This window comes from Triticum aestivum, chromosome 6D (assembly GCF_018294505.1).
Source record: "Triticum aestivum cultivar Chinese Spring chromosome 6D, IWGSC CS RefSeq v2.1, whole genome shotgun sequence".
NCBI lineage: Eukaryota > Viridiplantae > Streptophyta > Magnoliopsida > Poales > Poaceae > Triticum > Triticum aestivum.
The window spans coordinates 7,040,146-7,056,031 of NC_057811.1; the positions used below are offsets into that span (position 1 = coordinate 7,040,146).

A 15,886-nucleotide genomic window follows, 5' to 3' on the forward strand; every position below is an offset into this window, starting at 1 on the left:
TGACATCCAATGTCCATAGCCAGGAAACCATGACTATCTGTTGATCAACGAGCTAGTCAACTAGAGGCTTACTAGGGACACTTTGTGGTCTATGTATTCACACATGTATTACGAATTCCGGACAATACAATTATAGCATGAATAATAGACAATTACCATGAACAAAGAAATATAATAATAACCATTTATTATTGCTTCTAGGGCATATTTCCAACAGGGGCATCAATCAGACTCTTTGCTTTGGGAACCGGTTGAAAAGTTTCCCAAAGAAGGAAAAGGAATTAGTTCCAATGAGGGTTTCTGCTGTGTTCTACGGTGCAGATCCCATGATCCAAATATGTTCAAGCAGTTTAAAGGTGGGCATTGGAGATGCCCTCTGAGATCAAGCGGGCTAAGTCGCCATCTCCGGCGAGGGGTTCGCATCACTTCCCTAGCAAGCTACCGCGCTGATTGATCATCCCGAATTTCGGACAAGACGTGGCCAAGGCTAGGACCGACCGTCCTCATCGATCCAACAGTTGGCCGGACATAGTACGTGTAGCGTACAAAGTATCTGTCCGAACATGTAGGAATAGCTAGCGAAGAGGTAGCATATAGGACGGTCCCTTGCGTCATCAACACGACGCATCATGCATGTGGTAGCATGGGATCGATAACGATGCGTGCATGGGTCCATCAGAAATTCAAGTGTGTCGGCCTCTTGTTACTCACGTACCATACGTACCATGCATATGCATGACTCGGGAAACACGAATTAACTAGAAGAGCGTCCATGAGAGAGACCATGGGTGTTGGGTGATAGACTGATAGGTTAAGGTTAGCATCACGTACAGGAGCACATATTGAGTTAAACTGATCCTAATTGATCAAGTGAATAATCATTGATGAATATTTGTTTTGTCAAATGATTTGATTTTTCTTATAAACACGAAATACAACATAGATACCGAAAGAAGGGAATACAACATAGATGAGTAGATCCCTGCTCGAACGCAATTGTGTAAAGCTTATCAGAGATGATTGTCAACAATATTTTTTGAGTGATGCTGCACGGACCACAAAAATTGCACGATCCTTGGACGACATTTCACATGAGCTGTTGATTTCCTTTTTGTTTTCCATCTGTATGGTCCATGTTAGTGCTGTGCAAGGATTATGTAGGAGAGTCTCGCTTGCGCATCACTTTCGATAATTTTTCCAATGACAACCATACTCCTACACATGCCCAGCTATCTTCTCGGTATCGAAAGGGTCACATCAAAGCTGCCACCTTAACGAGCGAGAACCTAAAATAATCAAACACTTGTGGTGTAGTCATCCAAATTGTACTACTTTTTTAACGACGGAAATATATTAATATTGAGTAGATATGAATTACACTTGGCCTCTGTACTATCACGACCTAAAGAGCTACTCAAGACATCCAGGAGGATTGCAACCTGGTAACATGATAAGTGCTCCGACAATGACACCTCCTGAAAGGGAATGACACACCAAATGTGGTCAAGTCTTGAGTTTTCACCTAGGAGAGTAGTCTAGATAAACTCCATGCAAGTCTTTAATAGGAAACATCGGTAACACCACCGTTGTCCGATCCAACTACTAAAGATCGAGTTTTCACCCCTTGAAGTCAAGCTCCTGCACTGAAAGAACACCACCTAGCTGACATCGCATTGCTTTGTCATCGCCTGCCAATACATCATCGCATGGCTACAAAGACGCACAATCCAGAGGGAGACCTAGCCACACAATTAGAACCACACCTGCACAACACATGCCGCCGAGCAGTGCACAAGGACACCTGCCATGTCCATGGACCATCGGTGCCATGCCGCCGAGAGTTCAACCCGCCCAACAGAGCGATTTAGGAAAGTTGCGTGGGGCACCTTGGACAAGATGAAGTCCACACATCAAGCAGAAGTTGAGTCATCCCTCACCCGTTGCCATCTTTAACTGTGTCGAGCACTCCAAAACTCTGCGCCGAGCAGGGGAGATCTAATCACCGGAACATGCGGCCGAGAGCCTCCAATACAGAAGCTAAGACCAGCTGATTTTGCGGCCAATAGAGATGATTAGCAGTCAAGGATCATATCATCGGGAGAAAAATAACCGATGCGCGTGCAATCACACGAGATGCAAATCGTCTCCATACATGGACCAGGAAGATGCATCGTCACCGCCGTCGAGAAACGGCAACCGAGAAAGTTCACCGTCGTCGCGAATCAATGAACATAAAGCCTCCGCCACGAATCACCATCACCATCGTTGACGCCATGACCGGCCACCGCGCTCGCCTCACAGCCGCTACGCCATGGCCACCTCCGAGATGTCTCGAAGCCGCCGCCCCGACGTCTACCTGCGCCAACATTGTTGCCTGATTATTATTTTCGGCATTGTTATTGCCTGAGCTTGATGATGAAAAATATACTCTTGTAGCAACACGTCACAGAGTTTTCAAATTATTAGTAGTCTGTATTGGACCACTGAAATCTTTAATTTCAGATCTATACGTGTCTGTGGACCCCCGTAGAGACAGATGGCTACTGTCCGGTGTACATACTACATGGTGACCGGTGGTTGGCCAAAATTGAATTCGCGGGCACTCCAGGCCAGGCTGCATATCCTCCTCCGAGATAAGGGGAAACACAGAGACAGAAAAAAAAAAAACAGAATATAAATCGAACGAATATCAAGAGGGCTCGTCGTCGTCTCGCTTGGTTTCATTAGAGCGTGAGAAGAGAACAGGAACGGAGGAAGGAGACGAGACGAGACGGTGATGGTCCTGGGCCGCGTCGGCGTGGGCCTGGCATGTCCAACGGACGGAGCCCACCGGTGTCCTATCGCCCGCCGATCGTGACCCCCTCTTGGACTGCACCGCAGACGTCCCCAACTAAACATTGACATTGTCTAAAAAAAAACTAAACACTGACAAAATCACTCGCTAATACTGCTGCTGACAAATTCTAAATCAGTGGGGCTCGCTGCCTAAACAACATTCTGCTTCATCTAAGCTCCTAGCATTAATAAGCCGACAAGAAAAATAGTATAGTAACACTAATGCCAGTACCAATGATCATCAAAGCTTCTAATCACGACCTACGACCAATAATATCGCCAAATATTTCATGCAAACAAATAGCCAAAAAATAGTAGCATCAATAACACCACTTTTCACAGAAAAAAAGAGTTGTATATTTTTTTTTGATAATAATACTAACAACAAAGCAGAAAGCGCACCTTGATTGCCATGACAACTTCCAACGAAGGTCATTGTATTGTGGATTGATCCTCAGCCAGCTTGTCCACGGATGCATCGAGATCTGGAATAATTCTATACGTGTGCAGCGGCAGCAGCTGGAGCGTGTGCAGGGAGAGTAAGATAAGCCTGGATTTGATACGGGGCGCCGATTAGTTTAGGGCAGCATAATCTGTGATTACAGCATCATGATGGAGGCCACCACCACCTGACGGCATTTCTTAATCAGCATTGTACCACCAGCCACACACTAATCTACTCCTGCGTGTACACAAGTTTCCAAGTGGAATATATCGATCCTCAAAAACAAATCAACATTGCGCGTACGTCAAATGGTTGATCAGTATTTGTAATAGTTTTTCCTTGTTACCACTGACAGTACGTGTATAAATATGATGAGGCACGAATCTCTGGAATTTCCAGGCAAAATTGGAGATCCGTCGATTCGAAGAAACGTCGTAGGCTGTTCGGAGGATTTCGATCCTTATGATTTTCTTTCTGCATATGATTTAATTTGTACTCCCTCTGCCTAAAACAAGTATTTCCCGATTTGATACAAATTTAATACAAAATTCTACTTAATCATCGACACTTCTTTTGGGATGAAGGGAGTATGATTGTTATCCTTGGGGGATAGCATTGCCCTATGTTTTGGAGTAAGGTTGCCGTCCTCCCAAGCACTATTTCTATTAAACCATGTAATGTTCTAATCCGATAGGGTTTAACTCGACATGTCAATTTAATCATGTATTTATTTATTCACATGTTTTGACAATCCTGTAAATCAAATAGGCAAATCCTTTCATTCAAACAAATTTCATAGGATTTTGGAGAGGTTGGATCATTGGAAAAGTTTCTCTATAGGTGGTTTTTTCATTCACAGGATTAAAGTAGTTAGCATTTCACTATGATCTTTTCTACGATTTTTCTTCGCACTAAATTTTGGAGATTTTCCTTGGTCAACTCAAACCTTTTGTACAATTCCAAATCATTCATGCTTCAAGAATACATATGACTCTGTTTACGTGTTTTCTTATTTCTATGTTTCATGAATCTTGATAATACACGAGTATCTATTTTTATATAAAAAGGGTTTAAACCCCAATCTCAGCTAATGAGCATGTCATATCACAAACAAATATATGCTTGTTTTACAAGGACAGTACAAACCTGGATGCTAACAACGAGCATGCATAGTCAATCATATGAAAGAATGTGCACACGCACCCTACCCCTATCACCGCCAAAAAATTGAGCAGGCATATATTGAGATTGACAAAATCGTCAGACACCTCATAGCCCACGGACACGCAATAGAAAGAACAATTTGAGAAAAACTAAACTAAATCCTAGAAAAAACATGTGGGGCCCCATGCCAAGTCTATGATGTGAACACATGTGTGTTGGTTTTACCAGAAGTAACCTAGCAATTCAAATTATGCCTAGTGCGCATAAACGAATATACGACTCCCTCCAATCCAAATTAATTGGCGCAACTCTATTAGGCGTTAGACGCGAACGTGTGTGACTCTGCGTATAATATGTGCTAGCTAACTAGATGACGACAGACGCGAATGAGCTGCGCTTAGATTAGGTTTCATGTTGCATGTAATCGTGTAAATTCGAGAGTTTTTAACTGAGGTATCTGATTGTGGAAGAGATTACTTGAGACGTGACCGGCCACTGTCCGCGGATCCGGCCGAACATGTCTGCGAACATTTGAGGGGTCGGATTTGATGTATCCGACTGTAGATATTCGCACAAACAAATATACTAGCGTTTAAGTTTGCCATCGTGTGTGAGTACGATGACGTACGATGCATACACATGTACAACTCGAATGGTTCAAATGCATTATAAATCCGTAATTTGTATGTACCTCTGACAGACAGCAGCGTCGGGTCGGCTGTCCAGGCATTTCAGACGACTCCTCACACACGCGTGCCTGATGAGACTTGTTGTTTTATGTTCGGCCGTCGTCGTCCGGGCACTTCACCACCTACTGTACGACCCATACGAGACGTGTCGGGGCCATTCTAAACAATCAGGTGCATGCGTCCAGCCGGGCCCTGACCCGACGTGCCTGCCTACAGTAGCGAGCCACTCGTATATGCATGTCTCATGCATCGCTTCCCTTCCCACCGGCGTCTTCCTTCTCTCAATTGATTCTTCTCCTTTTTAGCTTCGCCGCGTATAGAAGAGCCATATTATAGTGATTCTGACATTTGTATCGCGAACGTTGCACTTCACGATGCAAGGTTGTTTCCGCGCGGTTTCTATGTCTTTTTCCTTTGTGACATTGGTTTCTACATATTGTCACATGATGTGGTGGATTTTATCAGCGACTTGTTGCGGCGAATTATAAGGAAACATATTGTTATTTGGATGTATTTGAAATGTTGCAACATTTATGTTTGTTTAGTGCAATGTTGCGTATAAGTGTGAAAAGATGTTGCGCATGTGTTTTTTTTCTGTTGCAACGGTCATGTGCACTAGAATGAAATAATAAATGGCATCAGACCTAGGAGGCAACAAACCGGGTTTCCTCTTTCCGACCGATGCACAACATCAAAAGTTTAGGTTGTCACTAAATCACGAAGTTTTTCTACTGCTCTATCTCGTTGATCGTCTCACTCTCGGCATTCCTCCAACGCTCCCTCTCCTCATGATGTGGCCTAGCTTCTTCCCGTCTTCTTCCTTCTCTTGTGTCCACCTGAGCATCATTGTTGCCCTCCCTCTTGCCTCTCGGTCAACTCATTGGCGGAGGACGGACGTAAGTTGAGGTAGGGCGGGCCTTGGTCACTCGCCACGGGCGACGCGTCGCGCCGATGCGCCGCCTTGCACCCTGCCTGTACCGGAGAAATCGAGGTAGGGCGGTCACCAACCCTTGCCCTACTGGATCGCCTACCACTGGGTCAGCTAACGTCGACGGTCACTCGAGGCGCCATCAGATTATTTCTGGCATTGTTGCCCGAACTTGATACTGTTAGAAAAGCGTCTTGTATTAAGTTAAGGAAGGTGTATTTGAATTATTCAAATGCATATTTATATTATAAAAATCCACAATTCGTAGCTATGCCCGACTAGCTACTCAGGCCACGTCCCTAGGTGCCACATACATACGTATGCACATATACATTGTGACGAGCTTCGAATGGTACGTACGCGCCTGAGCTTTCCCTGTCCTCCTCCTTGCAAGTCGCAAGGACCACTACGTTCATCAATCAATACTGTTCCATCATTTTAGGCGTGTCGGGGCCGTCCAAAAATCATCAAGTCCTAGCTAGCCGGGTCCAAAGCTATCGTACAACCGAGAAATGCACTTGCCTGAAATTCAAAGCCAAAACGTATAATTGTTCACAAAGCACCGTGGCACGATGTTGCTCTGCAGCATGAATTTCGTCCCCTTCTATCTCGAATGTTGCCCGCCCGGCCGTCCCTGCCCCCCTCGGCACACATCGGCCTCGCCATTCAGTCACCTATTGTTGTCATCACTAACACGTCTCCCCGGGCTCGGTCCTCTTGTGATGCGCCCATTCTACCGCCCTTGCGGACCTTCTCATTGACTTGCCGCCGATGGACATTGCCGCTCGATGCGCTTGCGCTCCAAAATTAGTCCTTTCCACCTCGATTTGCCGCCGATCATCGTCGTCGTTCATCGACGCCAAGCTCATCGGCGTGTGTTCTTCCTCTTCCTCCCCCTCCCGGCTCTCTCTCTTTCCGATACGCTGCGAGGTTTCGCTCCATAAGACTACCCGGCGAACATTGCTATGTAGTTTTTTAAACACTAAAATATATGGTAGGTAGAATACGGGTATGTTAGGTATATACACCTCTCATAGGGGGTGTTTGGTTCCATGGACTTTTTTGTGTTGGGACTAAAAAAATTCCTAGCAAACCAAACAGGGGGGCCTTTTTTGGAACTTTTTGCTAAAAGTCCTAGGACTAGAGAACCGAACACCACCATAATTGCTAGGCTATCACAGTGAGATTTGAGTATAGTGACCAGAGTTATATCCAGATCAAGGACCACAGACAGACAGTCAAAGACAACTGTGATTTATATATGGTACTACACCACTCTATTATTTTTCCTACTACTAGCCAGCAGGTTCCTCACTATTTTTTCCTGTGGCCGTACAAGGTAGAAAAAAATGATTGAAAATTATGCACCTGCCGACACTGCCTCTCCCATTGACCATCACACGTCCTCACACTTGTTACAAAAATAACAGGAAAATATAAACGGCCATGGTCGACAAACACAAATGTCTAAGAGCTAGCTAGTGACCCAGCTTGAGCTTGGGATTATGAAAGTGATTAATTAAACTAATCTTCTTGTAGATATATAAGCAGTAGTAGTACTAACAAGTAAGTGATGATTGATCCATGGTAGGCTAACAACAAGCTGCGGGAAGAGGAAAAAGAAGCAAATTTTCTCCGGCGCCGATCGATCATGCATGTCCTAGCTAAGCATGCGGTCCTAGTTAATCAAGCTCTAATGATCGTCGTCGTCGTCGTCGTGCCCATGGCTCTGGCCAGCCTCGTCGTCATGCTCGTCGCCTGCTCTCCCCGACGCCCTGCCCATGTCCACGTCGCCCTCGCCGTCGTCCTTGGTTTCTGCATTGCCGCCACGGTCGCCGTCGGTCGGGAACCCCGGCGGTGGGCCGTAGTGGGTGTCGGCGGGGTACTTGACCACCGCGTCGAGCAGCTCGGAGCTGGCCTTGTTGGCCGCGTTGTCGGCGCCGGCTATGGCATTGGCGTTGGTTTTGGCGCTGGTGTTGCCGGCGGCGGAGGAGGCGCCGGAGCCGTGGGCGGAGCGGGAGTAGAGGCGGTCGAGCTCGTCGAAGTAGGGGCAGGTCTTGGCGTGCGCGGGGCGCTTCTTGCCGCTCTCCTTGGCCTTGCGGAAGTACTTGTTGATGTTCTCCCACTTCTCCTTGCACCGCTTGGCGCTCCGGCCGCCGTACCCCGCCGCGGCCATGCGCACGCTCACCTCCTCCCACAGCGGGCCCTTCAGCCCGGGCTCCTGGAACCGGTTGTCCAGCCCGGACCGCACCCGGATCAGCGCCTCCACCTCGTGCTTCGGCCACCGGGACGACGAGCTCATCAGCGGCAGCGACAGCTCGCCGCACTCGTAGGGGACCAGCTCCCTCCCCGCGTCGTGGCTCGTCGCGTCGTCGGCGGACGTGGGCGCGGCGGGGTTGGCCGCCGCCGGCGGGGGGAGGGTGATGGTCTCGCCGGAGAGCTTCTCGAGGTAGGCGATGATGGCCGTCTCCCGGGCGGCGGCGCTGGCGCGGTCCTGGGCGCGCGCGGCCGCCTCGCGCGCGAACTTGTCGGCCTCCTGCCGGCGCCACGCCTCGTCGCGCGCCGCGCGCTCGCGCTCCCGCCGCTCCATGGCGTCCAGGAACTGGCGGTGCAGGCCCTCCTGGTGCTCGATGAGCCGCTGCACCAGCTGCTCGAAGAAGGACGCCGACGCGGTCAGCTGCTGCTGCTGCTCCTGCCGCCGGCGCTTCCGCTTCCGGCGCGCCTCGCCCACCGACGCCAGCGGCGGAGGCGGCGGCTGCGGCTGCAGCACCGCCGGCGCGTCCTCCCCGGCAGAAGTCTCCGACGTGTTCGCCTGCGGCGCGTCCACGGCCGCGGCGGGCGCGCCGCCCGGGAGGTCGGCCATGGACGGCGGCGGGAGGATGGCATTGTCGTCGCCCGTGAGGCCAGAGCCGGAGCCCGTCTGCCCCGCACCGCCGCCGCCCCCGCCGCTCCCCGGCTTGTAGATGGCCTCCAGCTCGCTGAACAGCTTATAGTTCCCGCCGCCGCCGCCCGCTGACGCAGCAGCGCCCGCATTGTCGTCCCCGCCACCGGCCTTCTTGAAGTAGTTGGCCGCCGGAGCAACCGGCGCCGGCGACTCCGGCGTGGCCACCTTCTCCTTCCTCTTGCTGCTGCTGCTCGTGCTGTGTATGTAGTCGATGTCCAGCGGCCTCCTACACAAATCATCATCACACAAAGCAAACCAAAAGCAAAAAATTCAAGTCAGCAATGAGCAATGATGAACAAACCAAACCAATTGGCAATGTCAAGTGCACAAAACAACAAGAAATTGGAACAATTCAAGCAAGAATTGCATCTGTCATGGCACAATTTGGAGCAATTTTGCAACTAGTAGCAGAAAACACTGCATCTCATCTGCATCTGCATGGCAAATTGTGCATGCAAAGCAAGAAAAGAGTTTCTCTTTTGCGTGATGTAATGAGAAGGGAGCTAAAAGGGAACAAAAGTTGGGCGGAGGAATCATCGGCATCAGGGGCTTGTTTTCTTTCAGGTGCGCGTGTTGTTTTCCGTCCATGTCTCTCTCAATCATGCCACTATTATTGCTCTGCTCTGCTCCCCACCCCCGAGCATCCAAAGCAGAGCCAACAAAGATGCAATCTTCTCCCCCCTCCCCCTTCCCTTTCCGTGTCCGCCATGAGTGGATCCGGGCGGCGGACGGAGGAATTGGCATGTGCGCGGCGCGGCGCCATGGATGGATTGTGGGAGGAACAGTGGTGGCGTGCGTACCAGGTGGGTTCCTTGATGGAGGTCTCCTCCTCGCCCGTCCACCGACGGAGCCGGCTCTCCGTCGCGGCCTCGTCGTCGCCCCCGCCCCCGCCGTGGAGCATCATGCCGCTGCCCGCGCCGCCGCCGCCCCCCGTGCCGTCGTTCAGGGCGTCGTCCGTGGCGCCGCTCCCGCCGCCGGGGTCGACGGCCAGCTTGAAGTTCATGGCGGCGGCGAGGAACGGGGGCACGCCGGGAGGGGCGGCGCCGCCGGACGTGGCACGGGAGCTCTCCGGCACGGCCGCCGCCTCCACGTCCAGCCCCAGCTGGTGGTGGTGATGCTGCTGCTGCTGGTGCGGGTGCTGGTGGTGCTGCTGCTGCGGCGCCCACCTCGCCGGCGGCTGCTGCGGCGGCTTGTGATGCTGCTGCTGCTGCTGCTCGTGGTGGAAGAGCTGGAGGTGGTGCTGCTGCTGGTGGTGGTGCCCGGCGGCCGCCGCCTGGTGGTTCAGGAACTGCTGCGTGAACGGAATCCCGCCGGCCGCCGCTGCCGCCGCGGGCGCCACGCCGAAGTGCGCGAAGTGGGGCGGCATCTGCGGCGGGTGCTGCTGCTGCTGCTGGTGATGGTGCTGCATCGCGTGGTGGTGCAGCGGCTGGTACCTGAACGGCGCGCCCAGCTCCTGCCCCCCCGCCGCCGCCGCCGCCGCAGCGGCCGCCGCAGCCGCAGCCGCCTGCGCCTGCTGCTGCGGCGCGGCCGCCATGGCGAAGCCGCCGTCCATGATGAACTGCTGGAACTCCGACACCCCGCCGTACCCGGACTGCATCTCGGCAATGGCCGCCGCCCCTCCCAACTCCACTCCACAGTCCACTCCCCACTCCCCACTCCCAGTAACTACCACCAGCACCGCTCACTCACTCCCGACCTGAAATTACTCCGCTTCCCGCATGATTGGGGAACAGTGGCAGCTCCGGAATTGAAATGCGAGCAGGAATTGTTATTTGGTGGCCGAGGGTAAGGTTGAAGAGAGAGGATATGGACTACCCGGAGTGACGGAGGGGATGGGGATGGGGTTAAGGGCAGGCAGGCAAGGCAGGGTTGGTTTCCATTTTGCTTCTTGGCTGCTCAGCTTTATCTTTTGGGCAGTTTTGGAAAGGGGTCCTTGGCGATGCCCGTATTCGTGGATGGGGTGCCCTTTATGGCTCATCTCCTGGTCCTTGTCCCGGTTTGAATGGAGCCTTGCTCCTTAGGGAATGAATGGTCTCTCATTAACATCTCTCCTTTTATTCATGTGACATTTATTTGAAGTTTATCTATCTTTGCGGATGTGTTTGATTTCAGTTGTGCTTACAAGGTACAAAGGGTAGAGCCCATGGTCAAGTTGTATATTTTTCTCATCAGAGGCGTTGCTATGGAAACCGTAATTGGTGACGGTGTCTGGCTTTCGCTCTTGGTTTGTTGTGCTGTGCTACACAATGTAGTTGTGGGTCTATTGGCGGGTGTCTCATATGGAATTAACGCCGCTTTTCTGAAATCATAGCTGCCTTGAGCGCTGAAACCCATTTGAGGTGGCTTTGGACCGTTTGAACTCAACCCTAAAACTTTTGTCGCAGTGAAGTTGGGGTTGCTAGGTATTGGGCGTGATAGGTGACGACGATTCTGTGCAACCTGCATGGCTTTCCCCTTGTGGTAGTTAAGGGTCACTAATGTAGTTATCACGTGTTTTGTTTTTAAAACTTTATAAAGAATGTCTCATCTTCTTATATAATGCAAAAGGACGAGCTCCTTCATCTCATCTGCTTCTCCATGAGGAAAAAAAATAATAACTCTCCATAATTGAAAGAGAGCCCAAGGCTACTGTACATGGTTGCTAGCATGCAGATAAATTTAAGGGGATCATTTCATAAACTAATTATAAGGTAAGAACTTAAGTCAAAATCTAAAACTTCTATTAATATGGTGCTCTTATAGCTGCCCAGACCTTTAGAGGTGGTTCGCCGGTCCTCCTCCCCAAAATCTGCAACTTTGAATACGGACTTTCTCCATCTATTCGGCCCCTTTCTCGATATTTGCATGTCAGTTACTATGGTCAACCTTGTCCTTCGCTTATCTATTGACCTTTTACTTGAATGGGCTTGTTATAACTTGTACCATCTCCGCCCCATATTAAGTGTCGTTCATCCGAGACTCCATTTGAGCAACACTTGATATGGGACGGGGGAGTAAATGGAAACCAGATGTGATTCAAATTTTTCTGGATATTCTCACTAAATTATATAGTCATTATAGGCGGATGCAAATATCCAATAGATTCACATGCGCTATAAGTGTTGCAATATCTTACAGTCTTGAAAAATCTCACAGGCACATCTTACGTTACAATGGAACATATCTAAAAGTTCAAATGTTTTCAGATTGAAATAGATCCCAAAATTAAGAATGTGAAAATATCAACAACACTGAACTATTAAATTAGTCATAAGTTTGGGACCAAAAAAAAGACTTGTGTTTGCACTACAATGTCTCGTCATAGGAATAAAACAAATTGCAGAAGTGTGTTATCAATTTTTTTATTTCTATGTTCCGACAAGAAACATATAGAATTTGTACCCAACAAAAAAAACTTATACTCATTGAGGAAATGGAACTCACCATATTTCATCAATAGCTGTAGCTAGCCCATCACTAAACTTGTCCATAACACGATATAGCACACTTGTATCATGCACATATCCATGTTATCCAATTTGGGCCTCCTTTAGTTTACATTAATTTGTAGGAAGTCTAAAGGGTATGGATTCACTAGTAGAAAACAGGGCTTTGGTCCAGGCCAGATAAGGGCATTAATCCCGGTTCTCTTACGAACCGGGACCAAAGGATGCATCAGTCCTGGTTCGTGAGGCCAGGGCGCCGCCCGGGCCTCGAGGGCCATTGGTCCCGGTTCGTCTGACCCCTTTGGTCATGGTTCCAGACACGAATCGGGACCAATGAGCCTCGCTCCTGGCGCAGCACCTTTAGTCCCGGTTGGTGGCTGGAACCGGGACTAAAGGTCAGTCTTCTGTCCCGGTTCTGGCCACCAACCGAGAGTAAAGAGGTGCCTATATATACCCTTGCCCCTGCCCACCCTCCTCTTTGTTTTTTGGCTGTGTGGGAGGTGTGCATGCGCTGCTCTGTTCTCCCTTCTATGCATGCACATGAGGTGTTCGATGAAATGCCCGAGCCACACTTAAGCTTTCTCCTCTCCAAGCTCCATTTTCCTCAAGATTTGTCTAGGTTTGGCGGTTCGTCCCGTCCCGTCCCCGTCCTCACCGCCGTCGATCGCCCGAGCCGATATCGTCGCCGGCACCACCATGGTGAGCCTCTTGTTCTTATATTCTTTCTAAAAGAAAAAAATTCTTACTTGTATGATTTAGATAGATACTTGTATAATTTTCTTACTTTTATTATTGTTTGTTATTATATAGTGCCATGGTTTTGGTATCCGCCCCCGTCGGCCCTCGTCCTGTCTATGATTCGGATGTGGTATATTATCTTTTATAACTATTTGTTTCATTTAGTGTTTATGAAAATTATGCCGACCAACGTGACATAGATGTTTTTATCTAGGAGGTATGTGAACCGGAAATTCGAAGCGGCCCTCTTGTCGAGAGGTTAAATTTAGTTGAAAAAGAAAACAATTACTTGAAGAAAAAATTGAAAAGAATTGAGGCGGAGAAGATGGAATTGGAGTTGCATGTTGCGGATGTCGTCGATGATCACAAGATCAAGATGGATGCAATGCGCTTGAAGATTAGAAAGATTAGAAAATATGCCATTGATACTGAGGCTTGGTATCATTATGCCATTGGATCAATTGCTACCTTAGTGGCGATTATGATCGCTTTTGTTGTTGCATTGAAATGTTTTACATAGATTCAATGTATGTTTTAATTAGATGCTCTAGAGAGCTATATGTTGTTCTATGAGAACTATGTATGAACTTTATGTATTTATTTTTTCAGTAATAACATTTGATCACTACTGTACTTTGGTTTTAATGTGATGATGAACTTGTATTAATTTGGTCACTTCTCTATTCATGATGTTCTGGAATGGTTTTCGATACACTTAATTATATAATGCACGCAGATGAACTGGCAATTGATGTACGACGACAGACGCACCTCCGAGTACATTGAGGGCCTGCATAATTTTCTCGAAGTGGCTAAGGCAAACAAGCAGAATGGTTTTATGTATTGTCCATGCCTGTCTGTGGGAATACGAAGGATTACTCTGACTCGAAAACCCTTGACGTCCACCTCCTTGAGAAGGGTTTCATGCCACACTATAATGTTTGGACCAAGCACGGAGAAGGAGGGGTTATGATGGAAGACAACGAAGTAGAAGAGGATGAGGGCAAGTATCCCCCTGAATACGGTGATACTGCAATGGGGGGGGAGCTGAAGATCAAGAGGAACCAGACGATGTGCCCGATAATGATCTTCGCCGGGTCATTGTTGATGCAAGGAGAGAATGCCAAAGTGAAAGGGAGAAGTTGAGGTTTGATCGCATGTTAGAGGATCACAAAAAGGGTCATACCCAAATTGCGAAGATGACAACACAAAGCTCGGTACCACACTGGAATTGCTGCAATGGAAGGCGGACAATGGTGTATCTGACAACGGATTTGGGAAGCTACTGAAAATAATGAAGAAGAAGCTTCCAAAGGATAACGAATTGCCCGACAGTACGTACGAAGCAAAGAAGGTTCTATGCCCTCTAGGATTGGAGGTGCAGAAGATACGTGCATGCCCTAATGACTGCATCCTCTACCGTAGTGAGTACGAGGATTTGAACACATGCCCGGTATGCGGTGCATTGCAGTATAAGATCAGACGAGATGACCCTGGTGATGTTGAGGGCGAGCGCCCCAGGAAGAGGGTTCCTGCCAAGGTGATGTGGTATGCTCCTATAATACCACGGTTGAAACGTCTGTTCAGAAACAAAGAGCATGCCAAGTTGATGCGATGGTACAAAGAGGACCGTAAGAAAGACGGGAAATTGAGAGCACCCGCTGACGGGTCGTAGTGGAGAAAAATTGAGAGAAGGTGGGGGACTTTGCAGGTGAAGCAAGGAATGTATGGTTTGGTTTAAGCGCATATGGCATTAATCCTTTTGGGGAGGAGAGCAGCAATCATAGCACCTGGGCCGTGACTCTATATATCCATAACCTTCCTCCTTGGTTGTGCATGAAGTGGAAGTTCATTATGATGCCAGTGCTCATCCAAGTCCCTAAGCAACCCGGCAACGACATTGATGTGTACCTAAGGCAGTTAGTTGAAGAACTTTTACAACTATGGAATGGAAAAGGTGTACGTGTGTGGGATGTGCACAGACAGGAGGAATTTGACCTACATGCGTTGCTGTTTGTAACCATCAATGATTGGCCTACTCTCAGTAACCTTTCAGGATAGACAAACAAGGGATATCACGCATACACGCACTATTTAGATGACACCGAAAGTATATATCTGGAGAAATGCATGAAGAATGTGTACCTGGGACATCGTCGATTTCTTCTGACCAACCATCAATGTCGAAAGAAAGGCAAGCATTTGAAAGGTGAGGCAGATCACCGGAAGAAGCCCGCCCTCCATACTGGTGATCACATACTTGCTATGGTCAAGGATTTACAAGTAATCTTTGGAAAGGGTCGTGGCAGAAAATCTGTTCCGAATGACGCTGAGGGACACGCGCCCATGTGGAAGAAGAAATCTATATTTTGGAATCTACCCAATTTTAAAGACCTAGAGGTCCGCTCTGTAATCGACGCGATGCACGTGACGAAGAATCTTGGCGTGAACCTGCTAGGCTTCTTGGGCGTGTATGGGAAGACAAAAGATACACTGGAGGCACGGGAGGACCAGCAACGTGTGCACGAAAAAGACGTCATGCATCCAAAGCAGTACGAAGGTCCTGCCAGCTACGCTCTTACCAAAGAAGAGAAGGAAATCTTCTTTGAATGCCTACTCAGTATCAAGGTCCTGTCTGGCTTCTCGTCCAATATAAAGGGAATAATAAATATCCCAGAGAAAAAGTTCCAAAACCTAAAGTCTCATGACTGCCACATG

At 48.8% G+C, this 15,886-nt stretch overlaps 1 protein-coding gene across 1 annotated transcript; it reads right to left on the reverse strand.

Annotated features, from left to right (window-relative positions):
* Positions 1-7,294: 7,294 nt before the first annotated feature.
* LOC123142964 (trihelix transcription factor GTL1) lies at positions 7,295-10,941 on the reverse strand. The gene is made up of 2 exons (XM_044561683.1): positions 9,806-10,941; positions 7,295-9,231 (listed from the first exon to the last, which is right to left on the reverse strand). Exons 1-2 carry the CDS (start codon positions 10,600-10,602, stop codon positions 7,755-7,757), a joined length of 2,274 nt encoding a protein of 757 aa, XP_044417618.1. The 5' UTR covers positions 10,603-10,941; the 3' UTR covers positions 7,295-7,754.
* Positions 10,942-15,886: the final 4,945 nt, after the last annotated feature.